At 60.9% G+C, this 23,049-nt stretch overlaps 2 protein-coding genes across 2 annotated transcripts; one reads left to right on the top strand and one right to left on the bottom strand.

The window, feature by feature from the left end:
* Positions 1-256: 256 nt before the first annotated feature.
* Positions 257-3,226, bottom strand: ADPRM (ADP-ribose/CDP-alcohol diphosphatase, manganese dependent). The gene is given in 5 exon segments (XM_029048811.2): positions 257-1,083; positions 1,085-1,105; positions 1,107-1,201; positions 1,349-1,465; positions 2,585-3,226. Coding segments are annotated over 5 exon segments (999 nt in total). The 5' UTR covers positions 3,171-3,226; the 3' UTR covers positions 257-903.
* A 2,421-nt stretch (positions 3,227-5,647) lies between these two features.
* On the top strand, positions 5,648-21,428 carry LOC100085276 (protein SCO1 homolog, mitochondrial). The gene is made up of 6 exons (XM_039915135.1): positions 5,648-5,850; positions 9,733-9,823; positions 12,338-12,535; positions 17,312-17,404; positions 17,628-17,743; positions 20,965-21,428. Exons 1-6 carry the CDS (start codon positions 5,665-5,667, stop codon positions 21,106-21,108), a joined length of 828 nt encoding a protein of 275 aa, XP_039771069.1. The 5' UTR covers positions 5,648-5,664; the 3' UTR covers positions 21,109-21,428.
* The last annotated feature ends 1,621 nt before the right edge of the window (positions 21,429-23,049 follow it).

A 23,049-nucleotide genomic window follows, 5' to 3' on the forward strand; every position in this document is an offset into this window, starting at 1 on the left:
GCTTCCTACGTGCGAAGCACCGTTCTAAGCGCTGGGGGATACAAGGTGATCAGGTTGTCCCAGGCGGGGCTCACGGTTTTTGGGGGTTTTCTTTCACCTCCATTTTACAGATGAGGGAACTGAGGCCCAGGGAAGTGAAGTGACTTGCCCGCAGTCACACAGCTGACGAGTGGCAGCGCTAACCCCACCCGCGTGTGACCGCCCCAGCGCTCGGCCCGGCCCGGCCCGTGGAGAGTGCTTCACCGACACCACGACGATCACGCTAATAACTTTATTATCGTCGGTAACGTCTCCCCGCTCTCCAGCTGGGGAAGCCGAGGGCCGGAGAGGGGACGCCACCGGCCCGGCCGCCTCCCGTTTCGGCGTCCACCACGGCACCCGCCGCCCCGGGGTCGGAAACGCCGTCCGGTGAGCGCCCGCGCCGGCCGAGCGGAACCCGGAGGCGCGGACGCGCCGGGGCGGCCGGGAACGGGAGGAGGGGGCGGAGGCCGCGGCGCGGGACGCCCGCTCCGTCTCCGGGAACAGCTCACCGAGGGACCGTGCGACGGGCGAGGGCCTCGCCGGGCGCTTCGCCGATCCCTCCCGGGTGAGAGGCGTTCGGGGGTGGGAGGCAGGGCGCCGTGCCCTGCGTGAGTAACGCCCGGGTCCGTTCCCGCCCGACGGGGAGGCGCCGGGATAATCAAGACGGTCGCCTTCGCCCGAAAGGGAGGTTCCCCTCTCCGCTTCCCAAATGCCCGGGAGGTCACATCCCTCCCGAAAGGCGGGTTCGATGGGCCCCGTCCAGCCCGACCAACGGATTCCAGCCCGGCTCGATCGGCCGGGCGGGCTAAAGCGCGCGGGGCACCGCCCCGGGCCCCGGCCGCCTCCCGACGGACCGACCGCCGGGCCCGAGGGGGAGGAGGGTCAGCGTCGGGGGAAAGGCATCTCGCGGCTGGTCACCCGGCCCCGCCCCTCCAACAGCATCCCCTCGGGATAGACGTGCACCGAGCCGAAGGCCTGGCCGTCGGGGGCCGTCTCGATGACGCCCTCCAGGGAGACGTGGTGCACCCCGTGGGCGTCCACGCAGTACCCGCCGTCGTGCGTCGTGGCCCGACAGGACGCAGACCAACGCACCGGTGCGAGTGGATGACCGCCAGGGCCTCCGCGTAGTTCCAGGCCAGGCAGACGCCGTCGCAGGAGTCGGGGTGGATGGGCAGGTGGCCTGCGCGGGGGGGAGGAAGAGGACGCTGGGGGCCGGGGAGGGGATCCCCCCCCCTCCCCACCCCGGGGGACGGCGACCGACCGAACGGAGGGCCCCGGGCGGGACGGAGCCGTCGGGGATCCCCCGGTCCGGGGCCCGGAGACCTACCCGCCACCACCACCTTCTCGCCGTTCGAGTCCGAGAACGTCAGGACGTCGTCGAACCAGGCCAGCTGGTCCCGGCTGAATCCTCCGTTGAACTGGACGAACTGGGGCTCGGGGAGGCCTGGAAAGCACAGGTCGGGGCGGGCGGTCGGGAACTCCCGGCCACGCAAGCCGGACGGGCGACCCCGGGCCGCTCGCCTCGCCGGGCTTACTGTCGTTATTAATATAATATAAATATCATAACGAGGGTGGTAGCTGTTAAGCGCTGGGGGAGACACGGGGGAGTCGGGTCGTCCCGCGTGGGGCTCCCGGTCTTCATCCCCATTTGACAGATGAGGGACCCGAGGCCCGGAGAGGCGAAGCGACCCGCCCGCGGTCACACGGCTGTCGCGTGGCAGAGCCGCGATTCGAACTCGTGACCCCCCCCCCCGCCCGCCCCCCGCCTCCGAAGCCCGGGCTCTTTCCACCGGGCCGCGCTGCTTCTGCTTCCGTTTCCTCGGCCGTCGCCCGACGCTAAATCCCGTCGGCGCGACGGCGCTGCGATCCGCCCTTTCCTCTCCACCCGCGCCGCTCCCGCGTTATTAGCACTAACGCCGCCGCCGGTATTTGTTAAGCGCTCGCTAAGTCCCCGGCGCTGTTCCGACCGCCGGGGGGGAGACGACGGCGACGATAACGAGGTACCCGTTAAGCGCTCACTGTACGCCGAGCACTGGGGTCGTCATCGGGCCGTCCCAGTCGGGGCTCACGGCCCCCGTCCCCACTCAGACGCTTACTACGCGCAGGGCATCCGTTCGTCGGACGGTATTTCCGGAGCGCTCGCTCCTTCGTTCACTCATTCAACGGGATCCGTCGAGCGCTTACTACGCGCAGAGCGCCGCACCGCGCGCCCGGGCACGAACGCGTCGGCGACGGATAGGGACGGTCCCCGCCGTCTGATGGGCCGAGGAGCAGCGTGGCGCGGCGGAAAGAGCCCGGGCTCACGGGTTCGAATCCCGGCTCCGCCCCGCGTCAGCCGGGTGACCGCGGGCGGGTCCCTTCGCTTCTCCGGGCCTCGGTTCCCTCATCTGGAAAATGGGGATCTTCCACGGGGGGGACGACGACGACGACGACCCGATCCCCCCCCCCCGCCCCCGGTGTCTGCCCCGGCGCTTAGAACGGCGCTCGGCACCCGGCGAGCGCTTCACGGATACCGACGTTATTAATCGGGGGAGACGCGGCGGGGGGGATGGGGGCCGCCCACCTCGGGGGCTGTTGAGGTCGGCGTTGGGGTTCTTCTCCCTCAAGAGGCGCAGGGCCTCCCGGTACCTGGGCGAGGCCGGGTCCCGGCCCAGGACGCTCAGGTCGTAGGCGTCCAGGAGGACGAAGCGGAAGCCGGGCAGCGGGGCGAAGTGGTAGGCGTAGTAGCCGTCGGCGGGGGCGGCCGGCGGCCGGGGCCCCGCGGGGTCGCCCAGCCGGCCGCTGTTGAGGCCCGAGCGGGCCAGCTCGGCCCGGCTGAAGTTGTAGAGGTCGTGGTTGCCCCAGGCGTGGTGGACGGGGGCCCGCAGCCGGCCGAACTCCGCCAGGACCCGCGCCAGCGCCGGCCCCGAGGCCCGGCGCCGGGCGTTGAGGCCGTCGACGGCGTCGCCCAGCTGCAGGACGAAGCGCGGGGGCCGGGGGGCCGCGTTCCAGCCGGCCACGGCCCCCCGCAGCAGCCCCAGGCTGGGCCGGTAGTACCGCCGCCGCGTCCCCAGGAAGTCGCGGCCGTCCTCCAGGTCGGCGTACTGGATGTCCGCGATCACCCCGAACGAGAAGCGGGGCTCGCCCGGCCGCTGGGACCCGCCGGCCATGCCCGCCGCGGCGCCGGAGGTCGCGGGTTCCGATCCCGGCTCCGCCCGCCGGGCCCCGGTCTCCTCGTCCGTCGGAGGGGGCGGCGGCGACGCCCGGGGGGGGGGGGGCGCCGGCCTACCGGGGCGGCGCTCGAGGGACGCCGCCGGCGCTGCCGCGGGTCACACGGCCGACGGGCGGCGGGGCTGGGATTAAAATAAAAAACACACGCCGGTATCTATTAGGCGCTTACGCTATGCACAGCGCCCTTCTGAGCGCGGGGAGGGACCAGGCGATCCCCCCCACGTAGGGCTCCCCGTTTTAATCCCCATCTTACAGACGAAGTGACGGAGGCGCAGAGAGGCGGAGCGACCCGCCCGGAGCCGCACAGCCGGCGGAGCCGGGATTGGGACCCAGGACCTCCCCGGGGTCCGCCTTCCACCCCCGAGGTCCGGCGCTCGGCGACTCGGTTTCCTCGCCCGCTCTCGGTCGGCGAGGCCTCCGCGGGACGGACCCTGCCCCACCCGGAGGTCGGAGGGCGCGGGTTCTAATCCCGGCGCCGCCCGCCGGCCGACCCCGGCCCCACCGCGTCACCTTTTATCGCCTCTTGCGTTCGCTCGGCACTGCAGGGACCATCGCTGCCATCGCCCTGAGTCCTCTTAATAATAACGATGATAATAATGACGACGTCGGTATCCGTTAAGCGCTCGCTACGTGCCGAGCACCGTTCTGAGCGCCGGGGGAGACGCGGGGCCAGCAGGATGTCCCACGCGAGGCTCCCAGTCTTCATCCCCATTTTCCAGAGGAGGTCACCGAGGCCCAGAGGAGCGAAGCGACTCGCCCACAGTCACCCAGCCGGCGAGGGGCAGAGCCGGGAGTCACTCGTTCATTCCATAGTATTTATGGAGCGCTTACTATGTGCGGAGCGCCGTTCTAAGCGCTGGGGTACTCATTCATTCAACAGCATTTATTGAGCGCTTCCTACGGGCGGAGCACCGGACCGAGCGCTGGGAACGAACAAGTCGGCGACGGACAGAGACGGTCCCCGCCCTTTGACGGGCCCACGGTCTGATCGGGGGGGTCGAACTCATGACCTCTGACTCCGGAGCCCGGGCTCTTGCCGCCGAGCCGCGCTGCCTCTACCGGACTCGGCGGTCGTGGGTTTGAATCCCGGCTGCGCCGCTCACTTCTCCAGTCGCTCCTCCGGGCCTCGGTTCCCTCATCCGTCAAATGGGGACGAAGACCGGGAGCCCCACGGGGGACCGCCCGATCGCCCCGGATCTCCCCCGGCGCTTAGGACGGTGCTCGGCGCGTAGTGAGCGCCTGACGGATCCCGACGTTATCATTATTCCATCCGAGATAAGGTCACTGACGGGTCGCCACCCAAACCGAGACGGCTGGATCTCCCCCTGCCCCGAAGGAGATCAGAGGGAGCCGGGAGGGTGGGTCGTCCAGTACAGTTCCCTCCTCGGTATGGAGGGGGCGCTCAGTAGACAGTACTGACTGAAGGACAGGCGGGGAGGGAGGGGGGAGGGAGGGGGCGCTCAGTAGACAGTACTGACTGACTGAAGGACAGGGAGGGAGGGGGGAGAGGGGCGCTCAGTGGACAGTACTGACTGACTGAAGGACAGGCGGGGAGGGAGGAGGGAGAGGGGCGCTCAGTAAATGGTACCGACTGATGCCCCCGATGAGACCGTGAGCCCGTCACTGGGCGGGGATGGTCTCTGCCTGTAGCCGAATTTTGTCCATTCCCAGCGCTTAGTCCAGTGCTCTGCACCTAGTGAGCGCTCCATAAATACAACTGAATGAATGATGGACAGCGCGAGAGGGAGAGGGGCGCTCAGTAAATAGTACTGACTGAAGGACAGCGGGGGGAGGGAGAGGGGCGCTCAGTCCATAGCACTGACAGACAGCGGGGGGGGGGGGAGGGGCGCTCAGTCCATAGCAGTGACGGATGCACAGCGGGGGGGGGGAGGGAGAGGGGCGCTCAGTCCATAGTACTGACAGCGGGGGGGGGGAGGGGCGCTCAGTCCATAGCAGTGACGGATGCAGAGCGGGGGGGGGGAGGAAGGGGGGCGCTCAGTCCATAGTACTGACAGACAGCGGGGGGGGGGGGAGGGGCGCTCAGTCCATAGCAGTGACGGCGGCACTGCGCGTCGTGCAGTGCTTTGCACAGCTATGAATGAATGAATGAATGACTGACGCCCCGAGTGAGTGAGTGAATGAATGAATGAATGAATGAATGAATGAATGAAGGAGCGCGTGCGCGAAGCACCCACCGCCGCTCCTCCGACCGCCGCTGCCGCTGCCGGGTGGGCCGCCCCCCTCCCCCCCCCACTCCCCCGCTCGGCCGGAAGTGACGCCGGCGGCTTCCGGCGGAACCACAGAGCGCGGGCTCCGCGGGGCAGAGCGGCTCCCTGGGGGGGGGGGGGCGGACCGGAAGCGGCCTCTCCGGGCGGCCCGGCGGCCCCGCTAGGCGCCCCTCTCGCCGGCCCCTCCCTCCGCCTCCCTGCCGCCATGGCGTGGCCGGGGTGGCTGCGGCGGGCCGGCTGCGCCCCGCGCGCTCCGCGCTCGTGCCCGACGCGCTCGTGCCCGACGCGCTCGTGCCCGACGCGCTCGTGCCCGACGCGCTCGTGCCCGACGCGGGGGTTCCGGGGTCCGGCCGGGGCCGCGCCGGCCGCAGGCGGAGGAGTCCGGGGGCAGGTGCGCGCAGGGGGCGGGGCCGCGATCCGGAGGGGGGGAGGGGGGCGGAGGGGGCGGGGCCTAGGGGCGGAGGGGGCGGGGCTTAAGGAGGGGCGGCGAGGCACGAGGGCCGAGGGGGCGGGGCCGAGGGAAGGAAGGGGCGGGGCCTCCGAGGGGCGGGGCTTCGGGAAGGAGGGGGCGGGGCTCAGGAAGGGGCGGGGCCGCCACATGGGGGGCAGAGGGCGGGGACAAGGCCTAGGAGGGAAGGGGGCGGGGCTCAGGGAGGGGTGTCCGTCACCTGAGGGACGAAGGGGCGGGGCTTCCGTGGAGGGGCGGGGCTAAGGGAAGGAGGGGGCGGGGCCACGATCTGGGGGACGCGGGGGCGGGGCTTCCCGAGAGGGGCGGGGCCCAGGGAAGGAAGGGGCGGGGTGTCCGAGGGGGCGGGGCCATGGGTTGACGGACAGCGGGGCGGGGCTTCCCAGGAGGGGCGGAGCTTAGACGGGGCGGGGCCAGTGACTGACGGGAAGGAGAAGGGGGCGGGGCTTAAGGAAGGAGTGACCGTCGCCTGAGGGACAAGGGGCGGGGCCTCCGAGGGGGCGGGGCCTAGGGAAGGAGGGGGCGGGGCCAAGGCCTGAGGGGGAAGGGGCGGGGTCTCCGATGGGGGCGGGGCTTAGGGAAGGAGGGGGCGGGGCCAAGGCCTGAGGGGAAGGGGCGGGGTCTCCGATGGGGCGGGGCTTAGGGAAGGAGGGGCGGGGCCAAGGACTGAGGGGAAGGGGCGGGGTCTCCGATGGGGCGGGGCTTAGGGAAGAGGGGCGGGGCCAAGACCTGAGGGGAAGGGGCGGGGTCTCCGATGGGGCGGGGCTTAGGGAAGGAGGGGCGGGGCCAAGGACTGAGGGGAAGGGGCGGGGTCTCCGATGGGGCGGGGCTTAGGGAAGAGGGGGCGGGGCCAAGGCCTGAGGGGAAGGGGCGGGGTCTCCGATGGGGGCGGGGCTTAGGGAAGGAGGGGGCGGGGCCAAGGCATGAGGGGGGAAGGGGCGGGGCCTCCCAGGAGGGGCGGGGCTCAGGAAATGGGCGGGGCTTAGGGTGGGGGGCCCGGCTCCCGAGGGAGGGGGGGCGGGGCCTCCGAGAAGGGGCGGGCCTAGGGAGAGGCGGGGCTTCGGTCTGAAGGGGGAGGGGCTTGGGAAAGGGACGGGGCCAAGACCCTGTGGCGGAAGGGGGCGGGGCCTCTGACGAGGGGCGGGGCCTCGCGCGGAGGGGGCGGGGCTTAGGGAGGGGCTCAAAGGGGGCGGGGCTTGGGGATAATGGGGGCGGGGCCTCGGTCGGTGGGGGGAGGGGCCACGGGTCGAGGGGCGGGGTTTAGGGAAGGGGGAGGGGCTTGGGAAGGGGGCGGGGCCCGGGCCCCCTCCTTATTCCTCCCGCTCAGAATCCCATCTCCTGCGGGTTTCCTGGGTGCTAAACCCTGCACTAAGCGCCCGGGAGAGCCCACTGGGACCTCTGCCCCATTCCCCGCCCCCCAGCCGCCCCTCTGGAGGGGGCAGAATTCCTGCAGGGGGGAGGAGGAGGGGCAGGAGGGAGAGGGGTGGGGGTCAGGGGGTTGGGGTCGGAGGTCAGGGGTCCGTTCCCCTCCAAGCGCCTAGGAGATTCATCCGTTCGATCGTATCTATTGAGCGCTTACTGGGCGCGGAGCACCGGACTGAGCGCTTGGGCCGCACAGTTCGGCAACGGGGACCGTCCCTGCCCCGCGACGCGCTCGTGGAGAAGCGGCGCGGCTCAGTGGCCAGAGCTTGGGAGTCAGAGGTCCTGGGTTCTAGTCCCCGCTCCGCCCCGTGCCAGCTGTGTGACTTTGGGCCAGTCGCTCCCCTCCTCTGGGCCTCAGTTCCCTCATCCGTCAGATGGGGATGAAAACCGTGAGCCCCACGGGGGACAACCAGATCCCCTTGTATCCCCCCGGTGCTTAGAACAGTGCCTGGCCCAGAGTAAGCGCTTAACAAATACATCATTAGTAACCGATGGGCGGGTTTGGGGGGCGAGGAGGGCGGACGGCCCCGGCTTCCCGCTCCTTCCCCTTGCGAACGACTGCTAAACCGGTTTCCCCTCTGTGCCCAGCCCCGGACCACCCGGCCGCCCGCCGTCCTGGAGCCCCGCCGCCACCGGCGACTCTGTTCTGGACGCCCGCCTAGCCGGCGCTTCCTGGCCACCGCCCTGCCCCTGCCTCCCTCGGCGCCCAGGGCCGCACCGCCCCTCCAAGCCCGGGGTAAGGAGACGCCCGCCGCCCGCCCCCCTGCCGGGGCTGTAGATGTACATAAATAACACGTATCTACCTGCACCTATATACATACAAAATATACACCTATATACATCATCATCATCATCACGTGGGTATCTGTTAAGCGCTTACTACGTGCCGAGCGCCGTTCTACGCGCTGGGGGAGATACGGGGTCATCGGGTGGTCCCACGGGAGGCTCCCGGTCTTCATCCCCGTTTTCCAGATGAGGTCACTGCGGGACTGAGAATAATAACGATGGCATTTGTGAAGCGCTTGCTGTGCGCAAAGCACTCGTCTCCGCGCCGGGGAGGATACCAGGTCATCCGGTTGTCCCACGCGGGGCTCGCCGTCTTCCTCCCCATTTTACAGACGAGGGAACTGAGGCACAGAAAAGTGAAGTGACTGGCCCAAAGTCACACGGCTGACAGCTGGTGGAGCTGGGATTAGAACCCCTAACCCCTGACTCTTAAACCGGCACTCTTTCCACTGAGCCATGCTGCTTTACACACATACATACGTATACGCACATGTATACAGATCTATACATGCACATATGCATATATACATGCTTATATACAGTGTACACACACACACATATATATACACATATACACACATACATATACACATGTACACACATACATATATATATACACACAAACACACATACACATACATCTATACATATACACACACATACATATATACAGATACATATATACATATACACACACATATATATACACATAGACACACACACACACACACATATATATATATATATATATATATATATATATATATATATATATATATATACACACATACATATACACACACACATATACACACACACATACACATATACATATAGAGATATATATGCATATATGCATGTCATATACATATGTATATATGCATGTACATATGTGTGTGTGTACACACATACATAGATATACATATAGAGTGTTTATGTACACACACATATATATATACACATCCCATTTTTCCCACATAATAAGCGATCAATATACACACACATACACACACACATACGTATGTACACATATATAGTGTGTATGTACATATATATATATGTATGTTTGGCTCAGTGGAAAGAGCCCGGGCTTTGGAGTCAGAGGTCATGGGTTCAAACCCCCGCTCGGCCATTTGTCAGCTGTGTGACTTTGGGCGGGTCACTTCACTTCTCGGTGCCTCAGTGACCTCATCTGTCAAATGGGGATTAAGACCGAGAGCCCCACGTGGGACGACCCGATTCCCTTGTGTCTCCCCCAGCGCTTAGAACGGCGCTCTGCACGTAGTGAGCGCTTAACAGATACCAACATTATTATTATTATTGATTCGCTCTCCGCGGAGGCTCAGTGAGCGGCTTGAACGCGGCCGTGAGTTCAAGTTGGATACAGACGGGGGAAGGGAGAGCATCCCGTTTTTCCCAGACGATCCCCTTTTTCCCCACCTAAGTGCTCAATAAATACCACAGATCGATTGATCTGCTCTCCTCGGACGCTCAGCGAGCGGCTGGAACTCGGCCGCGGCCCGGTGCCCGGGCCGGACCGCCGTCCACCTCTCCCCGGGCCGGTCTACCCTCTGACCCTTGCGTCCTCCGCCCTTCCAGCCCGTGTCCTGGAAGTCTTTGGCCTTGACGTTTGCCGTCGGGGGAGCGCTGCTGGCTGGGATGAAGTATTTCAAGAGAGAGAAGACGGAAAGTACGTCCGAGGTCCCCGCTGGCCTCTGTCTCCGGAGGGACAGCTCGCGGCCTCTCCGCCGGTCCCCGCCCGGCGCGACGGGAGCAAGTCGTCGACGTCGTGGCCGCGGGGAGGGGGAGATATCGGCGGGAACGGGGTGGGGACGGGGGACGGGAGGTGACCGGGGGGACAGGGAGGAGCAGGGCCGGCCGGGGAGAGGCCGAGGAAGAGACAGTTGGAGAGAGGAGGGGGGGGGAGACGTTGGATAAAGAAAGGGAAGGGAGAAAATCCCATTTTTCCCCACATCTCCACCCCCGTCCCTGGCTCTATAGGAGTTGTAAATGATAATGTTGGTATTGGTTAAGCGCTTACTATGTGCACCGTTCTAAGCGCTGGGGGAGATACGGGGTCATCGGGTTGTCCCCCGGGAGGTTCACAGTCTTCATCCCCATCTTCCAGGTGAGGGAACCGAGGCACAGAGCAGGCAAGTGACTCGCCCACAGTCACACAGCTAAGGGGAGGAGGAATAATCGGTGGAAAGACGGAGGAGGAGAACAACAGCAACAGTGATGGCGTTTGTTGAGCGCTTACTGTGCGCGAAGCACCGTCCTAAGCGCTAAGGGGATACAAGGTGATCGGGTTGTCCCACGTGGGGCTCACAGATCGAATCCCCATTTGACAGATGAGGGAACTGAGGCACAGAGAAGTAAAGCGACCTGCCCAAAGTCACACAGCAGACAAGAAGGGTGAGCGACTCACCCCTGCCCCCAGCCGCTCCCGCTCTGCCGGGATCCCTTCGGAAACCCTCCCTCGTCTGCGTCCGGCCCCCCCTCGGCCCAGCCGGGAGGCGGGGGGCGGAGAGGAGCGGCTCGGCCGGCGTCGACCGGGAGGAGCGGCGTGGCCCGGCCGCTCCCGGGGCCTGGGTTCCCATCCCGGCTCCCGCGCCCGTCTGCCGCGGGGCCTCGGGCCGGTCCCTCTGCTCCTCGGGGGTCCCCCCTCTGTAAAACGGGGAATTAGGCCTGCCAGCCCCCCGCGGGACACCCCATTAGCCTGTTCCCCCTCCCCCCACCCCAGTGCTATATATATACATCCTATATCTATAGATATATCTATAGATCTACAGGGTATATATCTATAGATCTATAGTGTGTACATATCTATAGATCTATAGTGCATATATCTCTATAGATCTACAGTGTGCATATACCCATAGATCTATAGTGCGTGCATCTATAGTGTATATAGATCTATAGATATGTCTATAGATATATAGTGCACATACATCTATTTAGTGCATATATATCTATATCTGTTTACACACACACACACACTATATCTATAGATATACATGCCCTATATATACAGTGTGTATATCTGTACATCTATAGTGTCTCTATCTATAGACGCATCTATACAGTGCATATATCTATAGATATATCTGTATCGCGCATATACATCTATAGATATATGCACTATATAGATGTGTCTATAGACATACACTATATATCTATAGATGTATCTATAGATATATATGCGCGATACAGATCTATCTATAGATATACACTATATAGATACATCTATCGATATGTCTATAGATATACGGATAGATATAGATAGATCTATCTATATCTACATATAGATCTATAGATAGATCCATATAGTCACTTAACTTCTCTGGGCCTCAGTGACCTCATCTGTAAAATGGGGATGAAGACTGTGAGCCCCATGAGGGACAACGTGATCACTTTGTATCACCCCAGGGCTTAGAAGAGTGCTTTGCACAGAGTAAGCGCTTAACAAATACCAAGATTATTATATCTACTATATAGATCTATATATAGGTCTATAGATCTATCTCTATATAGATATAGATATATGCACACATATATACACATACTCTATATGAATACACACTGTAAATGTGTATGTATATATACATATATGCATGTATAAATATGTATGTGTGTGTGTCTACGTACGTAGGTATGTAAAGCAGCGCGGGTCAGTGGAGGGAGCGCGGGCTTAGGAGTCAGAGGTCGTGGGTTCTAATCCCGGCTCCGCCACTTGTCAGCTGGCTGACTCTGGGCCAGTCACTTGACTTCTCGGTGCCTCGGTTCCCTCATCTATAAAATGGGGATGAAGGCGGTGAGCCCCACGTGGGACGACCTGATGACCCCGTATCACCCCCAGCGCTCAGAACGGTGCTCGGCCCACAGTAAGCGCTCAACAGATACCAACGTCGTCACTATCGCTGCGCGCTTTTAGCAGCCCGGCTCTGCCCCGGTCGGCCGGGTGACCGTGGGCAAGTCACTTCGCGCCTCCGTGCCTCAGTTCCCTCCTCTGTCAAATGGGGCCGAAGACGGGGACCCCCCGATGACCCCGTATCTCCCCCGGCGCTCAGAACGGCGCTCGGCACCTAGGAAGCGCTTGAATACCAACGTTATCGTCATTACCGACGGGAGGGACCGGTCCCTCGGTGGTCGGGGGCGGCGAGGGGGGCCCAGGGCACCGAGCCTCCGGGGTGCTGTGTTCTAGAGCTGGAGAAGGAGCGGAAGCGTTCGCTGGGGAAGCCGCTGCTGGGTGGGCCCTTCTCCCTGGTGGACCACCACGGCCAGCCCCGGACCGATCGCGACTACCTGGGCCGCTGGGTCCTCATCTACTTCGGCTTCACGCACTGCCCCGACGTCTGCCCCGAGGAACTGGAGAAGATGATCCAGGTGGTGGACGAGATCGGTAAGGCCCCTCGCGGCGGCCACTCTAAGAGAAGCAGCGCGGCTCGGTGGCCGGAGCCCGGCCCGGGGACTCAGAGGTCCCGGGTTCTAATCCCCGCTCCGCCCCTTGGCCGCCGTGGGGCCGCCCGCCTCGCTTCTCCGCTTCGGGGAAGCAGCGCGGCTCGGGGGAAGAGCCCGGGCTTGGGAGTCGCAGGTCGTGGGTTCGAATCGCCGCTCCGCCGCTTGTCAGCTGGAGCAAGTCACTTCACTGGGCCTCAGTGACCTCCTCTGTAAAACGGGGATGAAGACTGGGAGCCCCCCGGGGGACAGCCTCATCACCTTGTATCCCCCCCCAGCGCTTAGAACAGTGCTTTGCGCATAGTAGGCGCTTAACAGATACCAACATTCTTCTTCTTCTTCTTCTCTGGGCCTCGGTTCCCCCGCGTATCAAATGGGGATGAAGACCGGGAGCCCCCCCGGGGGACAACCTGGTGACCTTCTGTCCCCCCAGCGCTTAGAACAGTGCTGTGCACCTAGGAAGCGCTTCGATACCAGCACGATTATTACTTGCCTTCATCCACATTCGTTCAGTCGGATGTGCCGAGCGCTCCCTCGGCGCCAAGCGCTGTCCCGAGCGCTTGGGAGAGTCCAGTAGAACCATCAATACGGACACGTTCCCGGCCCACGAGGGTCTAGAGTCTACGATCTACTCTGTGGGAGCGGAAGGGGGCTGGGGGGAACAGAGAGATTAGGAAGCAGGGTGGCCCAGTGGGTAGAGCCGGGGTCCGGGAGTCCCGAAGACCTGGGTTCTAATCCTGGCCCCGCCACTTGTCTGCTGAGTGACCTTAGGCAAGTCACTTCTCTCTGGGCCTCTTCCCTCGGCTGTAAAATAGGGAGGAAGACTGAGAGCCCCAGGCGGGACAGGGACCGTGTCCAACGCTTAGGACGGTCGTGGCTCAGTGGAAAGAGCCCGGGCTGGGGAATCAGGGGCCGTGGGTTCGAATCCCCGCTCCGCCACTGGTCAGCTGGGTGACCTTGGGCAAGCCACTTCCCTTCTCTGGGCCCCGGCGACCTCATCTGTACAAACGGGGATGAAGACCGGGAGCCCCACGTGGGACAACCTGATGACCTTGTATCTGCCCCAGCGCTCAGAACGGTGCTCGGCCCGTAGTAAGCGCTTAAATACTATAATTATTATTATTATTATTATTATTATTGTTACAGTGCCCGGCACACAGTAAAGTACTTAATAAATGCACTCGTTTTGCCGTCTGACCCCCTTTTAGACTGCGAGCCCGTTGTTGGGCAGGCATGGTCTCTATCTGTTGCCCAACCGTACATTCCAAGCGCTCAGTACAGTGCTCTGCACACAGGAGGCGCTCAATAAATACGACGGAATGTCTGAATGAAATGCCATAAAAAAAAAAAAGGAAGAAGAAGCGTGGCCTGGTGCCTAGAGCTTGGGCCCGCGAGGCAGACGGACGTGGGTTCTAATCCCTTCTCCGCCACTTGTCTGCTGTGTGACCTTGGGCAAGTCACTTCACTTCTCGGGGGCCTCAGTTCCCTCAACTGTAAAATGGGGATTAAATACCTGTCGTTGTCCCCCCCCTTCTCCTTAGACCGAGCCCCACGTGGGACTGGCCACAACCTAATTAACTCATAATAATAATAATAATAACGTTGGCATTTAAGCGCTTCCTATGTGCCAAGCACTCTTCTAAGCGCCGGGGTAGATAGAAGCTAATCAGGTTGTCCCACCTGGGGCTCCCCGTCTTCATTCCCATTTTCCAGATGAGGCCCAGAGAAGTTCAGTGACTTGCCCAAGGTCACACAGCTGACCAGTGGCGGGGCCGGGATTAGAACCCATGACCTTCTGACTCCCAGGCCCGGGGTCTTGCCACTAGGCCAGGCTGCTTCTCAACTTCCCCTCGTGCTTAGAACAGTGTTTGACGCATAGTAAGCGCCTAACGAACCCCATAAAAAAAAAGGGGGGGGGGAAGGAAACAGTTGAGGTTAGAACTCCAATACAATCATCATCTTCATAATTGTGCTATTTTTTAAGGGCTTACTATGTGCCAGACACTATACTAAGCGCTGGGGTAGGTGCAAGAGAATCAGATAATAACAACGTTGGTATTTGTTAAGCGCTTACTATGTGCAGAGCACTGTTCTAAGCGCTGGGGTGGACACAGGGGAATCAGGTCGTCCCACGTGGGGCTCACGGTCTTAATCCCCATTTTCCACATGAAGTAACTGAGGCCCAGAGAAGTGAAGTGACTCGCCCACAGTCACACAGCTGACCAGTGGCAGAGCTGGGATTCGAACCCGTGACCTCTGACTCCACAGCCCGTCCTCTTTCCACCGATTAACCGTGTTTGAGACACAGTAAGGGCGAAATAAATACCTTTTTTTTTTTTAAAAAAAAAAGGAAAGAAACCTTTAGTGCTGCTGAGGTTAGCGCGTCAACAGAATAATAATAATTATAATTGTGATAGTAATTAAGTGCTTACTACGTGTCAGGTGCTGTACTGAGCGCCGGGGTAGATGCAAGATAATCAGATTGGATAACGGCGTTTGACACAAAGTAACCGTTTAAATACCATTAGAAAAAGGAAACAGCGCTTGACGCACGGCGAGCGCTTAAATACCTTTTTTTTTTTTTAAAAAAAAAGGGAGGAAAACTTGCTGCCAAGGTAAGAGCGGGAACATGATGTTCATTCAATGCTATTTATTGAGCGCTTACTGTGTGCGGAGCACTGTTCTAAACGCTTGGAAAGTAGAATTTGGCGACAGATAAGGACAGTCCCTGCCCAACATCGGGCTCACGGTCTAGAAGCCGAGGAGACAGAGAACAAAACAAAAACAAAACAATAGGCAGGCATCAATGGCATCAAAATAGATAAATAAAATCATAGATAATTGTAATTGTGGTATTTGTTAAAGCGCTTAGTAAGTGCCGGGCTCTGAACTAAGCGGTGGGGAAAATACCAGATAATCAGGTTGGATAACAGTGTTCGACACAGAGTAAGCGCTTAAAAAAATACCTTTTTTAAAAATAAATACTTTTTTTTAACTAAAGGAAGGAACCGTTAGTGGTGCGGAGGTTAGACCTTGAATACAATAATCATCATCATCTTAACTACGATATCTGTTAAAGCGCTTACTAAGTGCTGGGCTCTCAACTAAGCGGTGGGGACAATACCAGATAATCAGGTTGGAAAACACCATTGGACACAGTAAGCGCTTTAAAAAATACCATTTTTTCTTTAAAAAAAGGAAGGAAACTGTTAGTGCTGTGGAAGTTAGAGCTTAACTACAATAATAATCATAATCTTAACTATGGTATCTGTTAAGGCGCTTACTAAGTGCTGGGCTCTGAACTATGTGGTGGGGAAAATACAAGACAATCAGGTTGGATAACAGTGTTCGACACAGAGTAAGTGCTTAAATATCATTTTTTTCTTCAAGAAAGGAAGGAAACCGTTAGCGCTGCGGAGATTAGAGCTTGAACACAATAATAATCATTATCTTAACTATGATATCTGTTAAAGCGCTTACTAAGTGCCGGGCTCCGAACTAAGCGGTGGGGAAAATACCAGATAATCAGGTTGGATAACGGTGTTCGACACAGAGTAAGCGCTTAAAAAATACCTTTTTTAAAAATAAATGAAAATTCTTTTAAATAAAGGAAGGAAACCGTTAGTGGTGCGGAGATTAGAGCCTGAATACAATAATAATCATGATCTTAACTATGATATCTGTTAAAGCGCTTACTAAGTGCTGGGCTCTCCACTAAGCGGTGGGGAAAATATCAGATAATCAGGTTGAAAAACAGTGTTCGACACAGAGTAAGCGCTTAAAAAATACCATTTTTTTTTTTTTTAAATTCAGGACGGAAACCCCATTTTTTAAAAAAATTAAGGAGGGAAACCTTTAGTGCTGCGGAGGTTAGCGCTTGAACACAATAATAATCATAATCTCAACTATGATATCTGTTAAAGCGCTTACTGAGTGCCGGGCTCTGAACTGTGTGGTGGGGAAAATACAAGACAATCAGGTTGGATAACAGTGTTGGACACAGAGTAAGCGTTTAAAAAAATACCATTTTTTAGTAAAGGATGGAAACCGTTAGTGCTGCGGAGGTTAGAGCTTGAACACAATAATAATCGTAATCTTAACTACGATATCTGTTAAAGCGCTTACTAAGTGCCGGGCTCCGAACTGAGCGGTGGGGAAAATACCAGATAATCAGGTTGGATCACGGTGTTGGACACAGAGTAAGCGCTAAAAATATACCATTTTTTCTTTAAAAAAAGGAAGGAGACCGTTAGTGTTGCGGAGGTTAGAGCTTGAACACAATAATAATCGTAATCTTAACTACGATATCTGTTAAAGCGCTTACTAAGTGCCGGGCTCCGAACTGAGCGGTGGGGAAAATACCAGATAATCAGGTTGGATCACGGTGTTGGACACAGAGTAAGCGCTAAAAATATACCATTTTTTCTTTAAAAAAAGGAAGGAGACCGTTAGTGTTGCGGAGGTTAGAGCTTAAATACAATAATAATCGTAATCTTAACTACGATATCTGTTAAAGCGCTTACTAAGTGCCGGGCTCCGAACTGAGCGGTGGGGAAAATACCAGATAATCAGGTTGGATCACGGTGTTGGACACAGAGTAAGCGCTTAAATACCATTAAAAAAAAAATAAAAGACAGGCTGGTCGTGGGGAGCAAGCGGCGCCCCGGAGGGTGGGCGTCGCGGTGGGGGGGCCACCCTTCCCACCCGAGCCTCCTTTCAGATGACATCCCGACTCTCCCGGACCTGACGCCCCTCTTCATCACCATCGACCCGGAGCGGGACACCCGAGAAGCCGTGGCGAGATACGTTCGAGGTGAGCGGGTCCCGGGATTCGGGGTCTCGGAGCACCCCGTCCCGCTCTTGCGGGAGGGATTTTCGGCCTCCCATCCCGGGAGGTCTCCCTCCGGCCTCCCCCTTTTCCCTCGCGCGGGCCGGGCCCCTCAGCCTGCCTCTTTGGGGGGCCGGGGGGGGGGGCCTCCGTCCAAGCCTCCCCCCACCCCCGACCCTTCGTCGTCTCGCGCGGGGTCCCCCTTCAGAGTTCTCCCCGAAGCTGGTGGGCCTGACGGGAGCCGCCGAGCAGGTGGACCAGGTGGCCCGAGCCTTCCGAGTCTACTACAGCCCCGGCCCCAGGGACGAAGACGACGACTACATCGTGAGTGCCTCTCCGAGCCCCCCGGGCGCCGGGGGGGGGGGGGGTCTCTGGGGGCGGGGGGTTTCCGGGGAGGCCGCGTCTTCCCGTCGCGCTTCTCTGCCGGCGGATCCTGGGCACGTCGCTTCGCTTCTCTGGGCCTCGGTTCCCTCGCGGGGAAAATGGAAATGCATAATAATGTTGGTATTTAAGCGCTCACTAGGTGCAGAGCACCGTTCTAAGCGCTGGGGGAGATACGGGGTCATCAGGTGGTCCCACGTCTTCATCCCCATTTGACAGATGAGGTCACTGAGGCCCAGAGCAGTGAAGCGACTCGCCCGCGGTCACACAGCTGACAAGGGGCGGAGCCGGGATTCGAACCCATGCCCTCTGACTCCCAAGCCCGGGCTCTTTCCACTGAGCCACGCTGCTTCCTTAATAGTAATGTTGGCATTTGTTAAGCGCTTACTATGTGCAGAGCGCTGTTCTAAGCGCTGGGGGAGACACAGGGTCATCGGGTTGTCCCGGGTGAGGCTCGGTCTTAATCACCATTTTACGGATGAGGTCACGGAGGCACAGAGAGGTGAAGGGACCTGCCCACCGTCACCCAGCCGACAGGTGGCAGAGCTGGGATTCGAACCCGTGACCTCTGACTCCCAAGCCCGGGCTCGTTCCACCGAACCACGCTGCTTCGACGAAGACTAAGCCCCACGGGGGCCAGGAACTCTGTCCGACAGAAGCGGCGCGGCTCAGTGGCAAGAGCCCGGGCTTGGGAGTCACAGGTCTCGGGTTCTAATCCCCGCTCTGCCACTTGTCAGCTGTGTGACTCTGGGCGAGTCACTTCACTTCTCTGGGCCTCACTTCCCTCATCTGTCAAATGGGGATGAAGATGGGGAGCCCCACGTGGGACAACCCGATGACCCTGTACCTCCTCCAGCGCTTAGAACGGTGCTTGGCACGTAGTAAGCGCTTAACAAATACCAACGTTATTATTATTAGCTTGTATCCCCCCCGCCCCCCCGCAGCACTTAGAACAGCCCTCGACACATAGCAATAATAACAATGATGGCATTTCGTGGCTCAGTGGAAAGAGCCCGGGCTTGGGAGTCAGAGGTCATGGGTTCGAATCCCCCCTCTGCCGCTGGCCAGCTGTGTGACTGTGGGCAAGTCACTTCACTTCTCTGGGCCTCACCTCCCTCATCTGGAAAATGGGGATGAAGACTGTGAGCCTCACGTGAGACAACCTGATCACCCTGTATCTCCCCCAGCGCTTAGAACAGTGCTCTGCACGTGGTAAGCGCTTAAATACCACCATTATTGAGCGCTGAACATACGCCGTCGTTATTATTCTTATCAGTGTGGCTCAGTGGAAAGAGCCCCGGCTTGGGACCCATAGGTCATGGGTTCGAATCCCAGCTCTGTCAGCCGTGTGACTGTGGGCGAGTCACTTTACTTCTCTGTGCCTCAGTCCCCTCATCTGTAAAGTGGGGATGAAGACCGCGAGCCTCACGTGAGACAACCCGATGACCCTGTATCTCCCCCAGCGCTTAGAACAGCGCTCTGCACGTAGTAAGCGCTTAACAGATGCGGAATTACTATCCCGTCTTCTGGAGCTCGGGCCTCCCGTCCGTCCCCGGACCGGACTTCGGCCCGCCCGGCCCTCCGGCCTGAGCTTACGGAGCGCTTTCCCTGGTCGCCTTCCTCTGACTCCAGCGGCCGTAATCCTCCCGCTAATCCCGGTCCGGCGGGGGACCGAGTCCGCCCGGTCCCGCCCCGCCGGGCCCAGCCTCCTCCCTCACGTCGCCCGTCGGCCTGCCCCAGCCCCGGGTCGAACCTGCGCGAGGAGCCTCTCCCCCGGCCGGGGGTTACGGGACCCGGGAGTCAGAAGGTCACAGGTTCTAATGTCACGTGCGCCACTTCTCGGCTGCGTGACCTCGGGCCGTCACCCGGAAAATGGGGATTGCGGCTGCGGGACAACCCGTGGGGAGAAGCGGCGTGGATTAGTGCGAAGAGGTCAGGCTTGGGAGTCGGAGGTCGTGGGTTCTAATCCCCCCTCTGCCGCTAGTCTGCTGTGTGACCTCGGGCGAGCCCCTTCACTTCTCTGAGCCTCAGTTCCCTCCTCTGTCAAATGGGGATGAAGACCGTGAGCCCCACGTGGGACGACCCGATGACCCCGTATCTCCCCCAGCGCTTAGAACGGTGCTCCGCACACAGTAAGCGCTTAACAGATACTCTTATTATTATCCCGTGGGACGGGGACAGCGTTCAGACCCATCCGCTTGGATCCACCCCAGTGCTTAACGCGGTGACTGACGCATGCTAAGCACCTAACCAGTACCACTTCGCTTCTCTGGGCCTCAGTTTCCTCACCTGGAAAAGGGGGGGGGTTGAGACTGTGAGCCCCACGTGGGACAGGGACCGGGTCCGGCTCCACTTGCTTGTAATAATCATCATAATCCTGGTATCTGTTAAGCGCCGCCTCTGTGCCAGGCACTGTTCTAAGCGCTGGGGGAGATACAAGGTCATCGGGTCGTCAATCCCCATTCGCCCCAGCGCTTCACACCGGTGCCTGGCACCAAGTAATCACTTAAATACCATCGTTATCATCAGTATTATCATCGTCGGGGGCACCGGCCGGGAGGGGGGAGACCAGAGGTGTCCGGTGAGCGGCCGCGAGCCTCGGGAAGGCCGGGGGCTCCCGGGACGACCAGCCGGGGAGCTTCCGAGGCTCACGGAGACACCCGGCCCCCAGGCTCGTCGGGGCAAACGGGACCCCCCCCCCCCCCCCCGGCGCCGAGATGACCGTCTCGACTCCCCGATGCGTCCCCGAGCAAGTCTGCGGGCTCAAGAAACGGGGCGTCCCCGCCGGGGCCGAGGAGGATCCTCCCGGTCCGCGCCGAGCCCTCGGTCGGCTGGTGCCCGCCCTCCCCTCCCAACCCCGGTCCGAGTCGGCACCTTAGGTCGTTGGGGAGACCGTCGGGGCGCCCTCCGTCGCCACGGAAGCGGTCCGGGGAGCAGGCGGTCCGGGGGCGTCTCGCTGCCGTGAGAACGGTCCCGGGCTCTCGGTTGTCGTGAAAAGGGCGGGGGGCGCTCCGTTGCCGTGGGAGCGGATCGGGGGGTCCGATGCACGGAGCCCCCGGCTTCCATCCCTCTTGGCCCTGAACTCCAGCCCGCCCTTTTCGGCTCTCACCGTCCACCCGTCTCCCCCCTCCCCGTGCTCTCTCCCCCGCGTCGCCCGTGCCCAGGTGGACCACACCATCATCATGTACCTCATCGGGCCGGACGGGGAGTTCCTCGACTACTTTGGCCAGAACAAGAAGAGTTCCGAGATCGCCGGATCGATCGCCGCCCACATGAGGGAGCACAAGAAGGGAGCCGGCGCCCGGTGAAGCGTCGCCGGCGGAGGGGGGGAGATCTGCGGGCCCGGCCGGGCCCCCGCGAGACGCGGAACGGCGGACGCGAGGGGAGACCGCCACCGTCCGGATCCTTCCTCCCCGGGCCCCTCCGGGGACCGCTGGGATTACCGGAGGGGAGGCGGCCGCGTGGGGGGGGACTGTGGGATCGGCTCCATTTTGGGGGCCCCCCCGCCCCCCCCGGAACCGAGGCGCCCCCAACCTAGGGTCCCCGTCCCCGCGACCGACGGCTCCGGCCTGGAGATGTCCACCCGTCTCCCCCCTGCAAATAAAGGAGTCCGGGGGGGGATCCGGGACGGCGCTGACGCTTCTTGGGTGGCCGGGTGCGGGGGGGCTTCTCCGAGTGTCGGGCGACCCTCTTGGCCGTTTTCCCAGGAGGGTCCGGGGGGGCTGAGCTGCCGGTTCAGGGACGAGGGGAAGACGGTCGCCCCGGACCCGGACCACCCTCTTGGGATGATCGGCCGGGGTGGTGGGGCGGTGCCCCTCGGGGGGGGGGGGGGGCGTTGCCCTGGGAGGGGGGACCTTATGCCAGGAGGACAAGGAGACTGAAGGATCCAGCTGCAAGCTGATTAGGGGGTGGAGGACAATCTGGGTGGGGACGGGGGCGAGGCGGGTCCCTTGGGGGGGGCGGGGGAGACGTCCCCGGGGGGCCGTATCTCTCCCCGCCCCTCCCCCGGGTCGTCCGAGCCTCTCGGAGCCAGCTGTTGCCCCTTCGGAGGTTCGGCCCTCAGGGCTTGGCACCGGGCCGGAGGCCGGAGCCCTTCCGGGTCGGGCCCGGGCAGAGCGGACCGGGACGTCCGGGCCACGGCACCGTCTCCCGCCTCCCCCCGGGGACCCCCCCCCCCCAAAAAAAAACCCGAGTCTCGTGCCCCTCCGGGGGCCCGGGCCAGAGAACCCCGGGGCAACGGACGTGTTTAACGAGCCACGTGGGGAAGCGGCCTGGCGGAAATAATAATGACGACGATGGTATCTGAGCGCTTACTATGTACCGAGCGCTATTCTAAGCGCTGGGATAGGTGCGAGGTTATCAGGTTGTCCCACGTGGGGCTCACGGTTTTAGTCTCCACTTTGCAGATGAGGTCACTGAGGCCCAGAGAGGCGAGGCCACTGGCCCAAAGTCACGCGGCCGGACAGGTGGCGGAGCCGGGATTCGAACCCACGACCTCCGACTCCCCAGCCCGGGCTCTCTCCACAGAGCCGCGCTGATTGAGCGCGGGATCCCGACTCAGCCACTCGTCAGCTGTGTGACTGCGGGCAAGTCACTTCTCTGGGCCTCAGTTCCCTCATCTGTCCAACGGGGATGAAGACCGGGAGCCCCACGTGGGACCACCCGATGACCCTGTATCCCCCCCGGCGCTTACAACAGTGCTCGGCACATAGTAAGCGCTTAACAGATACCAACGTGATTAGTCTCCGCTCCTCCGCTTGGCCGCCGGGTGACCGTGGGCGAGTCACTTCACTTCTCTGGGCCTCGACGGCCTGAGGCGCAAAATGGAGATTCACACCCCGTTCCCCCTTAGTCCGTGAGCCCCACGTGGGACCTGATAATCTCGGATGATATTAATAACGGTGTTAAGCGAGGGTATTAGGCGCCAAGCACTGTTCTAAGCGCTGGGGTAGATACGAGGTCGCCCCACGTGGGGCTCCCCGTCTTAATCCCCATCTTCCAGATGAGGTCACCGAGGCCCAGAGAAGTCAAGCGTCTCGCCCAGGGTCGCACGGCAGACAAGTGGCGGAGCCGGGATTAGAACCCACGACCTTCCGACTGCCAGGCCCGGGCTCAGGAGGCCACCTGCCCCGGCGCTTAGTGCGACGCGCGGCCCGGAGGGAGCGTTTAACCGAGGCCATCCCCGAAGACGGGCCACATCTGGGAAAAGGGGATTAAAACTGGATCGGAGAAAGTCCGGACCGATTAGC

This window comes from Ornithorhynchus anatinus, chromosome 21, assembly GCF_004115215.2.
Source record: "Ornithorhynchus anatinus isolate Pmale09 chromosome 21, mOrnAna1.pri.v4, whole genome shotgun sequence".
NCBI lineage: Eukaryota > Metazoa > Chordata > Mammalia > Monotremata > Ornithorhynchidae > Ornithorhynchus > Ornithorhynchus anatinus.